At 35.6% G+C, this 19,748-nt stretch overlaps 1 protein-coding gene across 3 annotated transcripts in view; it reads right to left on the reverse strand.

Annotated features, from left to right (window-relative positions):
* Positions 1 to 238: 238 nt before the first annotated feature.
* LOC149412300 (uncharacterized) overlaps positions 239 to 19,748 on the reverse strand; it is a 134,963-nt gene continuing 115,453 nt past the window's right edge. For 2 of the 3 annotated variants that reach the window (XM_089645851.1, XM_089645852.1), the window contains exons 2-3: positions 2,432 to 2,523; positions 239 to 556 (exon numbers count right to left, since the gene is read on the reverse strand). In XM_089645851.1, coding sequence (XP_089501977.1) covers positions 323 to 556; positions 2,432 to 2,506 — 309 coding nt within the window. In that variant the 5' untranslated portion in view covers positions 2,507 to 2,523 and the 3' untranslated portion in view covers positions 239 to 322. Of the gene's footprint in view, positions 557 to 2,431; positions 2,524 to 6,333; positions 6,447 to 19,748 lie in introns of those variants that run through there. The other variant, XM_089645853.1, reaches the window with a different exon arrangement.

A 19,748-nucleotide genomic window follows, 5' to 3' on the forward strand; every position in this document is an offset into this window, starting at 1 on the left:
TTTAGTAATTAATAAGAAATAAAAGAGGTCCAAAACATTTGTTTTGTTCGTTTTCAACCATTGTAGGGTTAACTAGCGTATTTTAATGATTAATTGTTGGGTTAACCTACTTCACATGTTTAAAAAAAAACATATGTTTTGTCCTCAAAAATGTTACGTTTTAAAATAAAACCATTAAATCTTCCCATAAAGTAGAACATTGTAAAGAAGCTGCCCAACATATGTATTGACGTCACTTAAGAAGAACCTCGTTATTCAACGTTACTTCTAAAGCCATCTATACTTTTTTTGCACAGAAGGTTGATAACTGAACATTTTGGAATCAGAGAATATTATCCCACGTAAGAAAAATCAGACGAGCCATGATTTGGATGACGAAGTTCAACACCGGCGACTGGTTCATCATTATATCGTATAAGATGGACCTGATGAATTCAAGAGTCAGGATGATGATGAAAGGCAAGTAGAAGAAGGAGATAAACGAACAATCTCTTAACAACCGCAGGAACGTCAGCGTGATGGGGTTCAGGTTTGTCGGGATGCCTCTGTCGAACCACTGAAACATTTAACCAAAGAAACGTGAAAACCTTACTGAAACATAAAATAGTTTATGGGAAGATAAATACATTGTTTAAACAACTGTTGTAAAAACTTTTACTCTTCGAATTTTGGAATATTTTAAATGTGCTATTAATTTCTTATTTTTTATGATATATTAAAAAAATTGTTTATCTTTTTTATATTATTTTATAAACAAGATTAAATTACTTTCTATATTTCATGTTTGAAATATACTTTGATATTTATAAATTTTGAAAATTTTAGGAAAAACTTTATTTTTTTTATTTTTAAGGTTATACCCACCAATGTAATATATCATTGAAGAAGAAGATGGTACTAATAAATCTAAACTAGACATAAAACAGAACAAGATACAGAAAAATAAAAAGAAAAACTATAATAAATTTGAGTTATTAGTAACATTTTAATTTGAAACATGAAAAAAGACATGTGATTTTACCCCGAACCTTGAAAAATTGTAGAAAGTACGACATTTGGAAAAATTCAGTCTGATTAGTTTGTGCTCGCAAAACTAGACAAGTAGTCGACCGACATCAATGAGAATTTCAAATTTTGTTTTTATTCGTCCCATGTGTGTTTAAATGGTAAAAAAAGTTGAGGATGCCCAAGGAATATTCATTTAATATCTCTGAACCGTAATGACATACGGAGTCGAATGACAGTCGATGGAATGTAGTGTTTTAACAGTAACATTGTGAAATACAGAAGTGAAGGGTGGAAAAAGTCAGAGGCGCCCGAGAAAGACATTTAGCAATAGCAAAGCCCAGCGGGGGATCCACAAATGTAAAGAAGAGTGTCTGCGGCGGCCGGTTGGACACCGAGCGGGCAGGGTGGATTTGATGTTTATACATATCTACAGTTTTATATCCAGACTGTTTTGAAAACTTCAAAACCATAAAAAAGTGGAAGAAATTAAATATCTAGGTGTTATTATAGATTCAAAATTGAACTTCTCAAAAAATGCAGACTATACAATTAAAAAAAATTGCAAAAAAAATATAATTTCTTGGTAGAATCAGAAACAAAGTATATAAAGAAACATGCCAGATAATATACAATACAATTATATCACCACACTTTAATTACTGTTCAAGTATTCTTTTTCTCTGCAATAAAGAGAAAATGAAAAAAATGCAAATACTGCAAAATAAAGCAATGCGAATAATACTTAAGCGCAACATATACACACGGATAAGAGACATGTTAAAGGAGCTGAATATTTTGACGACGAAGCAAACTGTGTATTTGAATGTACTTATTTTTATACATAAAATTAACATAGGGATGATGTTTAAGGAACTGAAAAGAAAAATAAATTACAATAACGAGATACACGGACACGGGACGAGAAATTCTAAGCAAATTAGATTGCCAACAAGAAAAAAAACAAGCACCCAAAAATCTCTGATGTACCAGGCCGTTCAACTCTATAACAAAATCCCGAAGGAAATTGCTGTGATAGAAAATATTAATAAGTTCAAAAATGAATTAAGAAAATATGTCTATCTCAATTATTAATGTTTCTTTTTTTGTGACTTTATTGAAATATTTAAAGAAAGATTATGTTTGCCAAACAATGTACATGTTTATATGTTTATAAAATTATTAGCACACACGAAGATGTGAGCTAACTTAAGATTAATTAAAAAAATAAACAAGAGGCAGGTTATTGTCTACATCTGAGTTAAAAAAAACTAAAGCCCGTTACAATCCGGGGATTTCAGCTAGTAATTAATAATAACTAAACTGACTCACACGTGTCATTTATAAGTGATGTATCACAAATTCATTTAATACTTATTGACATGATGAAACATTTGTATTAATAATTTAGAATAAATCAACCTACCTCGAAAACAACAGGTTGCAATAGAGCTCCCAGCAGCAACCACCCGAAGAATAAGTATCGGTAGATGGGATGCATCTTTATGATTGATTAAACTGAAAAAAGTTTATGAAAAAACATTAGGAATAAACTTACTGCATGCATAAGTTATTAGATTCGTTGTCAATTCGTTTCGTTTATAAATTTATCAATTGAGTTGATTCTTAGTAAGTACAACAAATAATAACACATTTCGTACATATTGTTATTAGTTCGATCTCTCGAATATTGCATTATTTATCGTTCACTAAATAAATACTTTACTTATAAATGTTAAGGAACATATTAAGGCGATGCACTACGTCGTGTAATATTTTAAATTGTAAGATTAGTAGATTAATCTAGCTGCTATCAATAACAACCCTTACGTAAATGGCGATAAGGTTTAAATTCCCGCTTAACACCATCCGCCTTTTTGGATTTATGCAAGAAAAAAACATGGCCAAAAAGTGCCTTTTATTTTATTTTGTGGATGTTCAGGCATAAATGTTTAATTTTATAAATAACTTAATTTGCCACATTATACAACAAAATTATAAACGAAAATGGGTTCGTAAGTAGGAGATTTTGAACTTTAAAGCAGTTTTCATAGGCCTTATACATTCTGGGCTTATAAAAAGACTTATCTAAGAAATACTCGATTATTTCAAAGGCCAAGATGTATTCTACTCGCAGTATTTAATTAAAGCATCTGAAACATTTCTAGGCGACCAAATTTTCAAACCAAAAACACATGATTTTGAATTACTACGTATTGCATCGCCTTAAGCAAATATATGAGGGGTGCGTTTTGCAGCAGTTATGTAACAACGTCATTATTTACATGGTAATATTAAACTAACTCATTTCAAAACAATAAGAATTCGTTCTCAACATTAAATCGACCATAATTTCTACCTTAATTTATTTCTCTGCTTTTTTTATGTACCTACTTCTGAACCTATCCATTCATTTTGCCGCCTTTATTTGTGGTTATTTTCCTCTCGGGTGTTTAAGAGGAACGGCTCCGTGGCCTTCTACATTCAAAAATTTAATTTTGATTTGAGGCCAAAATACCCAACTAAACTGAATAATCTTTTTTATCAAAAAGTATAACAAATATCGAGTACCTACCGATATGTGCTGCTTTATTTATTTGTGTTTTAAATATTTTCATGTAAAGGCCATTAAAGAATTCTATTTTTTTCGATTTTAAGGGCAACTTTAAAATTTTTTGAGAAATAATTATTATTATTAAAATGTGTTCTTTCTTAACCAACTTTATAAATGCAATAAAAATATAAATAAAACATCTTAAAAAAGGCGTAAAATTTAAATACCACAAATTGTGTTCCAAAGTAAATAGGTCGTTGAAAACTAAAATTTTAACACATCAAAATATTTATTACGTATATTATATGTATAGTAAAAAGGGTAAGAATATTTTCTAAGTAAATTACCATTAAATCACAAATAGTTGTCAAACTTGCTCATATTTCATAATTTGAAACACAAATAAATAAAGCAGCAAATATCCTTACTAGATTTTTGCTCTACACCCTTTGATTTAAAAAAAAAAAAATATTCAGTTTGGTTTGGTATTTTTGCCTCAAATCCAAATGTAAGTATTGTTTGAAAAGGGCCGCGCAGTCGTTCCCCTTAAGAAGTCAACAGCAATATTCTAATAATTCTAATGAATTTACTCTCGAGCAGTTGCGGAGTGACTTATGTCTCGCCTCTAGAGCGCCTTTAGATAACCGTGCGATTGGCAAGGAAAATGTATCGATCATTTCACACCCGTGAACTTAGAACCTTGTGAACACTGCCAGGCATGTAATATCACCGATACAGATTGACGTACATTTGTCTCGTGTCATTTAACAGCATTTTAAATTTATGTACATCGATCTGGCAGCCGCTCGCCGGCACTCTTAGTATGATGGAAAACTTGCAATATTCTCTTTTCCACCCGCTACTCGGAGCTGCCATCTTTGAGCCCTCGGATGGTAAGAGGAGTCTTCCAAGGATATGACTTGGTCCAAGCTAAATGGTTTACTTTGGAAGAGCTGTCAAACCCAATAGGAACTGCATTTCTAGAGTAAGCTAGGCTTCATTACGTAGACGTAACCTCTGGCAGTTCCGATTAACTTCCTCCAATGTTTTATTAAATTTTAAATAAAATAGTATATTTAAAGACATAAGTTAATCCCTCTGTTGATCGTTGATGTCAAAAAATTCAAGAGCAAACACAATTTTGCAAGAACAATTAGATTTCGATTGTATTTTTCGTTCTCGATGCACACTTTAGCAAGTTTGCCAATTTTGATAGAATTACCTCCGTCAGAAAAAAATCATGTAAATCATAATAAAATCATCGGTTGCATGCAGATGCAGACAATTTTTTGTTAAATATAAATGTATAATAATATAATATATAATATATACACCAACATACTTAGAGTTATGATATTTGTAGAAGTTTCTTCAAAGTTGAGTAAATAATTAAAAATCATATAGACTTCCCAAAGAAAGTAATGCTACAATTTAAGTAGAATTTCAATAATATACTGGGCAATTAGATTTTATTGTTATTTGATTGTAAAAACCCGATATTTGTGTAGTCTACCTAAGTGACAAAATTCAATAGGTAATGTGATTAGTGCATCGTTCCTGGTAATCCCTAAGTAGAGGGCGCGTAATTAGCAATAAGTACAGTTACTAATTTCCAGGGAGTGACTCATCATCTTTACGATAATAGACTCAAAGTTCATGAATTTTAATGTTGATTGTTATTTTCCAAGGAACGATGCATTGTGTTGGCGTCTTTAAATATTTCTTAACCCTTCGAAGACGGCTAATATTTTGTAAATATTTCAAATCCTAATATAGTACTGAAAATTATATTTGAAATAATTAACAAGAACAATGTCAACGTTTTACTTAATATTGAAATGCGTTCAAAACGTTTAAAACTAGCTTTACGCACTGCACATTGCAGTGCACCTGAAGATACTCATGATTTAACTGAACTGCTATTGTAGGTGGTCCTATCCTAAGGGTTAAAAAATGCCATAGTTTACATAACTTCATTGGCCTTACAGTATAAAAAGCCAAATGTTTAGGCGTGCCTTTAAATGTTTCGAGTGTAGCAAAATATTAAAACAGACCAAACTCCCGCGTCCGTGATTTTAGTCGTGATTGAGATTTTGGATAGCGTCTTTAAATTTTGCAAAGAACATTCGTAACATTTTTGCCCATACTTTCAGTAAAGCTAACTAAGGCCTCTCTCAAAGAGTCAAATGATTAGATGTGCCTTTAAAATTGACTTTAGCCGTCCAGCGGGTGAGACTAATTATGGCGTTTCCAAAATCCAAATGATTCGTTTTATATAAAAAAAAACAAGGATCTTATAAAGTTGGTGAACCTTTGATAAAAATTACATTGCGGACTGGAAATTATATCGTTGACCTAGTAGTTGAATCAGAAACATCTGTGCATCTTCCATAATACCAGAGCTCTCTGCCTTTGAATGTTTCTGCTCCGGATATTTTTTTATTCATATTTCCGAAAAAAAACATAAAAAACAAAAAATACAGGTACAGTAGGTACAAAAATACAGGTACAGTAGGTATGCAAGTACGTAGATCAAAGAATAAATCATAAATAGTACCAAACGTACAGCAAATACGGGCTAAAGATTTGTTATTAAAACTGTTAAAAAATACGGAATCTTTTACTAAACCGCGTAAAACTACACAACATCCTTCCCTCCAGATATAAAACTAATAGAAAACCTCCTAGTGAGGAATACATTTTTATATTTTCTACACCATAATATATTGTATGTTTACATATTTAATTAAATAATCGCTAAAAAAAGTACTCACATAGCGGTATCAGCACGCACTTCAAAGATAATTTGAAAACAATATGTTTAACAAAATCACAATTTATAATTTAAAAAAAAAAACACTTTCAATTAATTCGGAGTGCACTTTTTGAATAAATTAAGTTCAAGTAAAGAAACTTGAGTGTAGTAAACGTTCTAAACTACTCTATTCAAAGGTCTAAATAGCAATGAAACCACCAGCAAGCATCTGACGTGAGAGTGTTGCCACTAATGAAATATAACTGCTTGCAATAGGGGTGTCCGTACTCCGTAGTGCTCCGGGAGTTGACGTGACATTTTAATACTGAAGGCGTTTAAATATTATTCTTTAAACAACGTTATGTTTTGGTCTGTTCATTTATTTTTTCCGAGCACTTTTCAGCTTTTTACTTATTGTGGATCAATTAATTATTTTTTTGTTATTAATAGTTTTTCTGGTACATACATTGGTATAATTTTACAATATAGGAAACTTTTTTTTATATAATAAGTTAAAATGTAAAAAATAATACATTTAGCAGATTAACCAAAAAAATCCTATATATATTCGTGGATATACTTGTGTTTATTAACAGTTAAAATTTTACCCACATACATAATTTTTCTTTGTAGAAGATTAGAAAATAAAATTTAAAAAATTAAAAATCAGTGTATACTGAATTACAATTCAAAAGACATAATTGAAAAATATAAAAAAATAAATAAAAAATAAAAATTTTAATTTATATCAGGTCAGATGTTGCAGCAGGTCGGATGTTACGGCAAGTAAATGTTTGTATCATTGGTATTTATCCAAGACTCAATATGATTCATCACACAGTTAAAAGGTAAAGTAAAACTCATTTAACAAAATAACCAAAAAACCAACCATTTGTTAAAGTTAAAAATTTTAATTAATTTAATTAATTGCTTTCACAAACAAACTCACCTCAAATATCGACATCTTGATTATAAATTTGCCTGTGTTCAAGAGATACCTGTATGAAATTTTTATTTAGCATATTTAAAGAGCGATTGCGTATTTTTTTTCTTGTTGTTTTCTTGTAGATTATAATATGTTGTGAATCTATAACGTTATTTTATATTATTTTTACACCTGCAATTTTAAAACTCGTTAACGATTTTACATTCTCTTTTTATCTTATATAAATTTAGTTATCTAAACTTTAAAAAGACTCATGTGTCTGTGTATCACGCAGTACATGATGTTAAGTACACATAAATGTAATAGGGCACTTCTAACATCGATGTTTTTGTGGAGTTTTGATTTATTTTAAGTTCAATAAGTTCTACAAAACTGACCTTCGCTTTCCACATTGTTTGTATGAATGTTTTTAATAAAAAACAATGAAACTGTTGAAAAGTGTAAAATTTTGTACGTTAGATTTAGGTTGAGGTGTCAGCCATATTTTCAAAAAAAAAGTAATAAGTAGATATGTATAAAAGCGATGGAAGTTTTTGAGTTACATTGATTACTGCTCTATTAAGTACTTTAATTGATTATATGAGTAAAGCATATTTAATGAAAATATTTTTTTTTAAAACAGGTCATTTAAAACAGGTTTCTTTTAAAACAGGTCAATCAGGTGTTCCTGGGGTCACCATCAATGAATATTTTTGAACACCGTTCAAACGTAATACGCAATATATGCCTTTCGAGAAAAAGTGAAGAACTTTTTACCAATCTAATATTCCTTATATTGGTTTATTGACCTCAATATAAACATTTTGATTTAATAATTTAATTCCTAAGAAAACGTATTTCAATGTTACTTTTTAAAATATATAAGTGTATATATTTTATTGGCATTTTAATGATCAGGACCGGCCCTGAGCTAAACGGCGCCTGGCACCCTTAGGTGTAAGCTTTGGATAGAATATCATTTTTTACTATAATACATCTATTATAAAATGTCCTTTGAATTTAGATAAAAAAAAGTTTGACCGAGGATTCAACTCTTCTACCCAGGATCTGGAGCCGACAAATTTACCAATCTCGTCAAATGCCAATCGGGCAGGACCGACACTTATTTCATACATTAACTGCTGTTTTTTTTCATCCGATTTCAGAGAAATGCATTTATGATTTATATGTCTACGCGTGTGTTCGTGATTGCCACCAAAAGTTGTAAGAATGCATTGTCATCGACAACAAGTCTATCTTCCGAGTTTCAGCTCGATCAGATGTCAGGAGGTGAGATAATTTCCATCTCCGAGATTTTCTTTCATCACCATTAATGGAAACAAAGTGAAATTCAAGTAAGTACATTAAACGATTAAATAGTACGAGTTTAAAAAGTGTAGATTTTCAAGCAGATTGATAATATTAATAATAATAATATCTTTATTTAGGAAAGTTTACACATTAGAACTATACATACATATTATGGAGTACATTGATTTGTAACTTTTATTTAGAAGGTTATAAAATTAACAGAAAAATACATTGGAGGGGACCCACCCTTTCCCGACGGCTGTGTGAGGAAACTGATTGTTTAACCTCCTTAGCCGCACACGTCAGGACTCTAATTTTTTTTTTGTAAAAAGAAGCTACATTTATTTTAAAACGAATCTAGACCCTCCAATGTCCCTGCATGCATGATTGTTAGTACGAAATAATGTATGCATACTTACATTAATAGTAACACAAAATAAGAACACATATGAAATGTGTTCGCCTGGTGGTTTGGCATCTAAAATTAAATAATAAATAAGGAGCACAAATTTTATAAGTGGAAGTATGATTGAAACATAAAAATATACAAGCCGCGTATCGAGGGCAGTTTACCCCACTATCACGGGGCGGTCCCGGCAAGAATGAGCGTGGCAAGCGGCCTGGCCACAACGATCCCAAGCACCCGCGTCCCTTAGCCAGTTTTCCGAGAGTACCCTCGAAGAAATGTAAATGGGGGGAGGGGGGGGGGGAGATACTCCCAAAGACCCTAGGGAATGAAGTGAGCCTCAGGTCACCGGAGGCAGGACGGAAGGGGACCGGGCTCGCGCAAACATTCCCCAGGCCCGCTCATGATGCCGGGGGAGGCACCCGTGGTTCGTGGGACAGCCGCCCCGGATTAATGTCACCTTACTGGATGCAGGAACAGGGTCTATCCGCCCCCCGTGGTGGGGAAATGAACAATACAGTACGATAGAGTTCAGTTCGACAACCTATTCATAAACCAATTTGTTAGTAACAAATAAAAAGGCAAATAACAAACGTAGAAAATAAGTTGTGATCAACAACAAATTGACCGTTCATAATAGAAAAAAAAGAAGGGGAAAAAAGATTAACATAGTATTAAAGAGCTAAAACACAAAAAGAAACAGTATTATCATTATCAACGCGTTCCTAATAAATAAATAAGGCCCAAATTCAAAAGTAAAAGAAAGAATATGCATAAAAAAAAAAACAGTGTAAAGAATTGGCAAAAACGGTGTAAAAAGCCAGTATACTCAATAAATGAATAAGAAATAATAAAACAAACAAATAAAATAATAAATGCATTGCGATCATGCCATAAGACAAAGAAAGTAAAACCAATGAGTATATAAAAATAAAAATAAAACATAAAGCAATCGCGCATAAACAATATTAAATTTGTTATAAGAGGAGTAACCGTGGAGTGACAGGAACAATACGCTTGGCACCTGAAACAAAGATGATTTTAATCTAAATCAGCAACTCTAAGCACAGGCCATCTCTCTACCCAGGACTTTACAAACTTTTTGAAGCATTCAAAATTTTCTCTGTTCAACACGAGATCGGCATTCCATGCCGGTCTTGTAATCCCTCTCAAGCCATCCAACATTTCCTCTCGGGCATCCTTCATCAACTCGCAGTGCCACAGAATGTGCTCGGCTGTCTGGTTAGTGTCACCACATGAACAGTTCGGATGAGGAGACAAGGCGAGACTATGTAGCCGCCCCCTGAGCTCCCCATGACCGGACACCAATTGCGTCATATAGTGATCCAGTTTTATGTGCGCCCCTTCCATTCTGCTTTTAACTGAAGGGAAGAAAGAGAAAGTCAATCTACCCTTCGTCGACCTATCCCATCGCTCTTGCCATACACTCAGCGTTCTATCTCGCATGGCTTTCAATAAGCCAGGAAGGGACACCGCTCCACCGGGTGTCAGTTCGACTCCCAGGTGGACAGCGGCCTTATCTCTTGTCAATGCCTTTTTTGTCAAAACTTCCCTTATTTCCAAGTCAATCGGCAGTGTACCAGCCAGAACCGGTAATGCATCATTAGCCACAGTCCTGTATGCGCCCGAAAGAGCAAACAGGGGAGTCCGTTGGCCCCGCTTGAGGGCCAAGTGGATCAATGCATTATCCAGCCGGTGCTCCCACACAGAAGCTGCATAAGAGACATGCGTCACGTAAACACCCCTATATATGAGGCGAAGTGCCGGAGTCCGCAATCCCCACTCAGCCGTTGAGAGCCTTCTCAATTTCAAGAATAGGGCCTGGGCCCTGCTAGAAACGCTCTTGACGTGCGCTAGGAACGAAGAAGATCTATCTAAAGTGACGCCTAAATACCTGGTGCTTTCAACGAAACGAATAGTGGAGCCTCCCATTCTGATGGTAGGGTTTCTGGCACGACTGAGCATACCCTTCATCAAGAGTCCCACGGTCTTATGGGGATGCGAAGTTCAGCCTGTTTCTCTTACCCCATTCAAGAATTTCACGCAGACCCTCTTCTGCTTTAGTCTCCACTTCCTTTCTGCTGTCCCCTGAGACCAAAAGAAACTTATCATCTGCGTAGTCCACCGATATGCATCCTTCAGGCAAGGGTAACCTAGAGGAGTCGTCAAAAAGGATGTTCCACAGGTCAGGCCCGAGGACTGACCCTTGTGGACAGCCCATGTTAACGTCACGTATGATGAAAAAATCACCATACATCACAATAACCTTTCTGTTACGTAAATAATCACTAATAATATTGAACAGTAAAGGCGGGCAATTACGACTTTTCAACTTAGTTAAAATCATCGGCCACCACGCATGATCGAAGGCACCCGAGATGTCCAAAAATATTCCAATTACATACTTCTTGGTACAAACCCTCACCCATTCAAGCGCATACTTAATGGCGTGCTCAGTGGACTTACCGGGGATGAACCCAAATTGGCGGTCGCAGGGTGGAGACAGGGTGAGACGGAGCCTATGTTTGATGATTTTTTCCAGTATTTTACCTAAGATTGGAAGTAAAGTGATGGGTCTGTAGGCTCCGATATCTGTTCTCGGCTTGTTGTTCCCCTTTGGTATAATCCGGAGCACGCCTTTCTTCCATTCTGTAGGGAATACTCCTCTACGCAAGCACGTTTCCAACACTTGATAAAGCTCCTCTTTAGCGTGGATCCAAACATTCTTCGCTATTGTGCCGTTCAATCTGTCAAATCCCGGTGCCTTCTTCGGACCCAAACCCTTAATTATGATTTCAGCCTCTGCTCGACTTAATGGTGGTACGCCGTCCCCCTGGGCGAGGTCTCTAGGTGGAAGCCGTGACAGGTTTCTTACCTGTTGATGGTGAACACTTTCCCCATTAACTGAGTCTAGAGGAACTAACTTGCCCAGAAGTGTCTCAAGAGTGGAGACTATGTCAACACTCTCTGCGTTCCCTTTGCTATTACCGAGCACAACGCTCGATAAGTATCGTTCTGATCCTTTTCCCGAGTTTTCAAGAGCGCTGTGGATTTCCCACGGGTTGGCGTTACCCACTTCATCTACCCAACTATGCCATGCAGCTCGTTTTGCTGAGAGGACGGCCGAACGATAGGCGCCACGGGAAGCCCTAAAACGGGCCTGAAATGCAGCCGCTTCTTCAGGCGAGCATATACTCCGCCTAACCACTACCAGGCCCCTATAGGCTCTTTTGTAGGCCCCTTTCAGCAAAGTCAGCTCTTGTGTCCACCACGGCGTCCTAATTAACTTCTTTGGGTTTGATCTGCCCAAAGAAGTTTCAGCGGCTGATACCACCGCCGCGTTGAAGAAATTCCCCAAGTTGTCCGGTTCCCTAGCGGCTACGTCATGAAAACCCCTTAAAGATTGACGCAGCGCATCCCCAAAGCTATCCCAATTCGCCCTAGTGGTTCTGAAGTTCCAAGATGATTGTGGAGCTTCTGTCTTTGTAATTCCCACTGAAAAAGTTATCAATCTATGATCAGAAACTATCGCACACTCATGAACCGTCCACTTTGATATTTTTGACGCAACAGATCCAGAGCAAAGAGTGAGATCAATGTTTCTTTTGCCACCGGTTCCTGAAAATGTTGAAAACGTACCTGGTTCATTGAGGATGAACAGACCTTGCGCTGAGATAAGATCTTCGACGGCATAGGATCTTTCCGTTCGATTTCCGTTAAAGTCAAACCAGAGAGGCGAGCGCGCATTGAAGTCACCTCCAATAATTATGTTTTGGCCTTTTAATTTATGCAAGGCACGCGTGAGGCTCAAAATATGCGGTTCAACTAAATTACCATATTTAAAATATACTGATATCACGATGATCTCAGTATCGCCAAATTTAAAGGAAACACAGGTTTGGTATTCGTTCGACAGTCCCTCGAGAAGGAGGGGGCTAATCAACGAAGTATTGACCAGAACACTCGCCCCGGGAGAGCTGCCTACTTCAAGTACCGCCCCTGGACTAATGATACCAGGTGTTTTCCCTTGCCAAACGTATTGTTCCTGAATGAGCGGAATGTCGATCCCAAGGTCGTTCATGACCCGCTGGGCCTCAAGGGTGGCTATCCGAGACCGCTGCAGGTTGATCTGGCCTATGGAGAGGGGATTAGCGGCGGCCATAATCGGTCATGCGAACTTGAGCCTCGATCGCAGCTCTGTTTGCGGGGCAGGCTCGGTCACCAGTACAATGATCGGCTGGTTTCTGAAACTTGGTACAAGTTGCGCAGATAGCGGCCTGTGCCTTCTTTGGGCACTCCTCGAAATCATGACCGGCTACGGCGCAGTGTCGGCAAGAAATGAACTCCTGAGTACAAGATTTGCTTACATGGCCGTACATGTGGCATTTGAAGCAACGGGTAGCTCCCAGGTAGTCACGAACCCGACAGGCATTCCACCCAAGGTAGCAAAGACCGCTATCTATTAGTACCTTCCCGCAATCCGGATGACACGTGACAATCATATTCATAGTCCCGCCTTCACGTTTCCCAAAGAGGGATACCCTCCGCATTGTCCTTAAATGGTCTTCCCTGGAGAGAGTTGATTTTTCTGCGACGTTATTATCAAAAATTTCCTTGAAAAGAGCAGTGTCAGCAGCTGCGTCTCCTCTGGGGACGTCATAAATGACTATCTTGGGTAGTCGTCCCTGTGGGTTAACCATTTTCAAACCTTTGAGGGTTAATTTTTCCGCCACCTTCTGAATGTTTTTGACACCCCCCGGGCTATCAGTTTCCAGAAGAACGCCTCCACCCTTGATTTTACGTGTCCTAACCACTTTAAAACCGTCGGTTTTGGGATCCAGAACCGATGTAAGTACATTTTGGGTCTCCTCAGATGTTTTGCCTTCAGGGGCAGTGGGGTAGAATAGAATAGTGGGCCTCAGAGAAGGCAGCTCACGCTCCTGTCCCTCGAATAAGATGGAACCACTGGGAGGCGCTCCGGAAGCTGCACCCGCATATGTTTTTTTACCTACCACCTTTTCAATAACTGGTGGCACATGGGACGGACGTTTAATGAGTAAATCTATTTTTTCCGATAATCCCTTCTGTGATTTAATAACCTCGGCAAAGGCGCCAGCTCTCGCGTTGGCGGCGGCACAGGTATTTGCCAGGTTCGCGAGCTCATTACGAATTAGATCTATACTTACCTTTATAACTGAGCGGTCCTCCTTTTTCATTTTATTTTTCATCTCATTCACCTTTGCAGAGATCGTCGAAAGAGGGCTCCAAAATGGGGCGAGATAATCCTCCTCGACTGGCATATCGTAGTTGTCACCTGAAATTAACTGTTCCTCAATTCTGCCACGCTTCTTTTTTGCTGGGTTAGGCGACGGGTTTTTGGCCACGTCACCAGTACCAGTGGAAATATTTCCAGAAGGAGCGTTCGCTACATCCTTCGGGGCGGCCAAAATTGATGCTGCTCCCTCTTCACGGAGTAAGCTGCCATGGATACTGGTAAACGGTGAAGTGGGCCGTCTAGGACTACCAGGCTCCTTGTGGGCTTGAATACTCTCCATGAGCACATAGGATCTGGGAGAAGGTCGTCTCCTTTGTGAGGATATCTCCTTCCCTCTTGCCTGCGCTATTTTAATAACTTCCTCCTTTGAAAGCTCATGGAGGGCAACTTCCTCCTCGTCGGAGGAGTCCACGGAGGACATATTACATATAATAAAAATAAATTAAAAAGAAATCAACCTAAAAATTAACAAAAATAAAAATTCCAGACAAAATGCTGGAACTTACCGCTGTGGGTAGAATGCAAATACAGATGTTATTTACAAAATCTGCAAACTCACCAGAATTTCACAAAATCCGAATTTAATTATGTAATTGAAGATTAACACAGTACTGACAATAGTTTCTGCCGTGTTTATACAATTCAGATTAACTCAAAACACATTTAAACGTCACTACAATTTTCGGTAATCCGACCCGAAAATTAACTAAAAAAAACTATTTTTAACACTTATTATGTACTATTTTATTGCTGAAGAATAGAAATACAGTAAATAACCGCCAGAAATGCGATTAAATGTGATTATAATTAAGATTAACACCGTTTCGTTTCAAAAGTAAACAAACCGGTGGACGAAGGTAGGTATATCAACTGCCCGGTTCGGCCGGGCGAACTGAACTGAACAGAACAGAAAAATACAAACATAATATTGTGAAGGTAAAAAGAAAATAAAAGTACAGTTGAGGTTTCTCAAATACCGCCTCACTAGGCTAGCCTGTGTTGAGGCCGAATTTTTCGTGTTAGTTCCTAATACCTTTGAACATACCTATACTTGTATTAAGATGTATTCGCTCAATAATGTGGTGACTTCAATAACTGCGAATTTGGGTGAATGCACCTGAATGGTGAAGGCCCTGGTTTGGGTGAATGGTGAAGGCCCTTTTCTTATTTTTGATCCAAATTTTTACATTATCTTTGAAATTTTTTTGTGAATCACATTGTTTTATGCTGTCTGGAAGAATGTTGTAGAGTCTTGTCTTGAAGTATTTAAAGATTGAGATGTCATTTTCCAAAAATTGCTAAAATCTCAACTTTTTCGTGGTGGTTTTATTTTTGGGGTGATACTCTAACACTGGATTTTCCAGTTGTTGAAGCATTGTTATTTTTTCTAAAGATTACTAAATATATTGCCCCGTGTTATCTATAGGAACGGAGTGAATGATGAAGAAGTATTCCTGGATCTTGGAGAGAAACATCTCAATTGAGAGTATGCATACAAAAGCCGATAAACCATCCTCAGTCAAGCTGTTGAGCGGAAGAACGTATCGTAAAACCTGCATTCTCAAATGTGCTCCCAAGTTTTGTTGTTTTTCATGTTTTTAAAACATAATATTATGCTCAGGGTCAACAGTGTATGTACTCGTATACTTGGTCTATATAATTAAAATATGAACAATGTATGCCGTGATAGCTATGGCAAATAGGGGTGTAAATATTTTATTTTTATATGGGTAGCGAACTATCTCAGCTATTTTAAACTGAGGAAGGAAACTATTTTAAACTGATTATCTCCATATTATAAATTTTGAAGTTCAGTCCTAGTGCTTTGCTGTCTTACCTACGCAGGAAAACTAGATTTGAAGAACGGATCATTTTTACAGTAATGACAAAGAGTTATAAACACACGCCTTCAACCTTCACAATATTGCATTCCGATTCGAAGAAACGCATTGTTGCAAATAAGCTAATATTACATTTATCAGTGGTGATTTGTTATTATGTATGCACATATTTCAACTTATACTATCAGCTAAGGCAGTATTATTATTAGAAATTGTTATTGGGGCATTGACCTTATTTGTTTTTTTTTCTCATAATGATTAAAGTTCTGCATTGTTTACTTTCTGTATGTTGTGGCTTGGAAAACAATAGGATTCTGAAAGCTGATATCATTATATTATTTATTTATACCTAATTATATTATACTCGTCTTTCTTTGCTAACATTTAATTTAATACAGCTAGGCTTTGACCAGATCTTAACCACAACTCTTTAATGTTGTGTTTGTATTTATAATTATTACCTCAATAGGAATGAGAAAACTAATTAACAAATTTTGTGTCTAATGCCAGAATATAAAAAAAGGTGTGAAACGCTCATGCAAAAGTAACAAATAAATCAAATTATAATTATTTAATATCATTAAATAAAATGCTGATTTTTCAAAATCCTGATAAAAAGGTGACAGCAGGATTTTTCCTGATAAACTATTTGTACTTTCATAATAAATCGGAACACGTGTTCATACAACTACATTTATCCTATTATTATATCACGACGAAATGCCGAATTATTAGAATTTTTATAACCAAGTGTTCCGACGTCACCATAACACATTAGTGTTTTACTGATAGTTTTTTAGGAAATCTCTCAATTCTTTCGTTAAAGGTTTTTAATAGGAATACGTGCAATTTGAACAGATTTTTAATAAATTAGCAATATTTTACATAAGTAAGTTTTCTCCGTGTAACTTTTAAAGATTAACATCGAGTTGATTTATCTATTAAACATTAAACGTTTTTTTTATGATTATCTGCCATATTGTATCAATACCCTTCTCTTAGTTAATATGAAGTGGCTGGGTGACAGTCTCAAAACGCATAAAAAATTTGTTCCTGGTAATAGTATAGTATTACTTCCATAATGACGTTTTCGAGGGAAAATCACCTCAACTTAATTTATCTGACAAACAACTTATCACTAATACTTATAAATAATGACTTCCAGTCATTATTGGGGATGCTGTGTGGACAGTCTTTTTTATTGAAAGAAAGGATAGGATTTTATAAAAAAGAAAAAGGTATATTGGGTGGATAGGAATCTCGGAGTCAGTGTGTCCACGAGTGGCGGATGTATGAATCCATCCTTCCTACCATCCTTGCAACTACTTTTATATAAGCACTAAGGGTTGGAATTTCCTAATCATCTCTTGAAAACAGTTGATTCTTAAATTCGGTGTCCTCATTAATACCTACTTACCCCCTCCCTCTAATTCTCTCCCACCACTTTTTTCTACAGTTTGTATCATTGGTTATATCTGTTAATTTTTAATTTAATTAAAAATGGTGCCAGAAAGTACTTAAAAATAATGCTATAGAAATGAGATGGTGTAATGAGTAAGATTACGAAAGGGACACTTAGATGGTTTGGGCATGTAGAGCGAATGAGCAAAAAAGAAGTGTTAGGAGAATGTATGACGCAAATGTGAATGGTAGCAGAAGTCGAGGATTCCCGAGGAAGACATGGCACGCTCAAGTAAATCAGATACTTGAGTTGGGCCGTGTTAAGGGTCGGAATAATAGAAGAGTATGTATGAGACGATTCATTAATGTGAATAAAGCAAGGGGCGTATGTCAAGACCGAGTTGTTTGGCGGTCCGTCCTTTCTGCCTATCCCTGCGGGAAACGGCGTCATGGTTAGTAGTTAGTTAGTTTAGAAAAATAATTTATTTTTAATTTGTTGTAATGTATATTTTGTAATATAAAACATTCAAATGGCCATTATTGTAAAGGAAAGCACTAAAATGTCGGTTTAAAAATCATAATCCATTCTAAATTTGAAACAAACGTCATAATAAAATAAAATGAATCTATGGAGATTCAAGTTATCCCCGGGTGAAGCTGGCTTGAAGTCACGTTCCTGGATGCCTTCACAGGAGAAGTCTAGCTTCATAATTAAATTGCAGTTTGCAAAGTAAGTTTGTTTACATTTGTGTTAAAAAAAAACACAAAACAATGTTGATCGTTTATTACAATGAGTCAAACAATATAAAATTTTCATATCGAGGTTTCGATATGCCTTTACGTAACAACTTGCTGAGAACCTATCGCTTCATTTCTTCGGCTACTGTAGTTCTCTAGTTCGGTCAAGCCAACTTCCATAGTCCACTCTCAAAATTTTGTAAAAATTTCTAAATTGTAAACCTTCAAAATTGATTGATCTTTACGCAGTTTTTTTGTTGTATTTTTATTATTCGAAGTGAAAGATGGTTTTTGCCAGGAATCGAAAAATAATGTTGTATTCCGGTCACCACTATACACTAAAGTTAGTGAAGAATAAGAGCTTGGGATCTTTGTCGTATTGCATTCCACGGTGGATCTCGAGACGGATTATGAATGATTGTATTGTTGAATTTTTGAATAATTTTCACAATCTTTGAATATCGAATACGAGTGCAAGATTTGAAAGTTTATTTTTCTGATTTTGATTATCGTATCCACTGAAAATACGTCATTTTAATATTTCTATTTTTGATACTGACAATTCGCGATGGAATTCCATTATTATAATATAATAAAAGGTTTTAAAAACTTTCTTCGACTATATTTTATTTTTGACCGTAACCCGTTTCAGCCTGTTAAGGCTATCTTAAGACTTGTACAAATATTTCTTAACCTATGGCTTATATAATACATTACATTTGGGGGAGTTGGTAACGTGGGGTGCCATACAATGTATTCAAATTATTTGGATTTTCCTATCTTCATTGTAATGTCTCGCTTACCAACTAAAATGTTATCGTAATGGACTCTATGTAAAGCTAATTACCTATTCAATAAATTTATAAATTACATTGGTTTATTTGCTGTGCGGATTAATATTTATTTGGGGAATATCTAACTGAACTATTTACTGATTTTACTGTTGTCAAGTAGGTATCTATTACTATTATTATTATAATTATGGTTTCTTAGAATTTTTATTTGGTGTATCAGTTAGATTTAAAAGGGCGTATATTTTACAATGCAACTGTTTTTATTGTCCTGCCCATCGAAATAATTAATATAACATGTACCTAGATAAAAATTCAACTCTTTTTATTTTCCTGCCCATCGAAATAATTAACATCACATGTACCTAGATAACAATTCAACTGTTTTTTTACGATTTCGTACCATATATATTGGGTTTCGGCTTAAAACCATTCGTTTTTAACTTTCAAATTTTATTTATGGCACTCTAGCCATAATTTCTTGTTAAAATCGTGTCGATTGGAGATCTAAGTAGTTACTAATCTCATATATGGATTTTACAAAAATGTTAAAATTCAATAAAACCTAATACCAAAATTATTATTAATTCAATTTAGTTCATTATTTTTTGTCGCGAAAGGTTCACAACCATATTTATTTTAAATATTATTGAGATGAAGGGTAAATAGCAGAAATACTGGAAAATCGAATTGCGGGAGCAATAAAATTTATCGTATTAGTCTGT

The sequence above is a fragment of the Hesperophylax consimilis genome, chromosome 23 (genome assembly GCF_061612785.1).
Source record: "Hesperophylax consimilis isolate HC1 chromosome 23, BYU_Hcon_1.0, whole genome shotgun sequence".
NCBI classification, from domain to species: domain Eukaryota; kingdom Metazoa; phylum Arthropoda; class Insecta; order Trichoptera; family Limnephilidae; genus Hesperophylax; species Hesperophylax consimilis.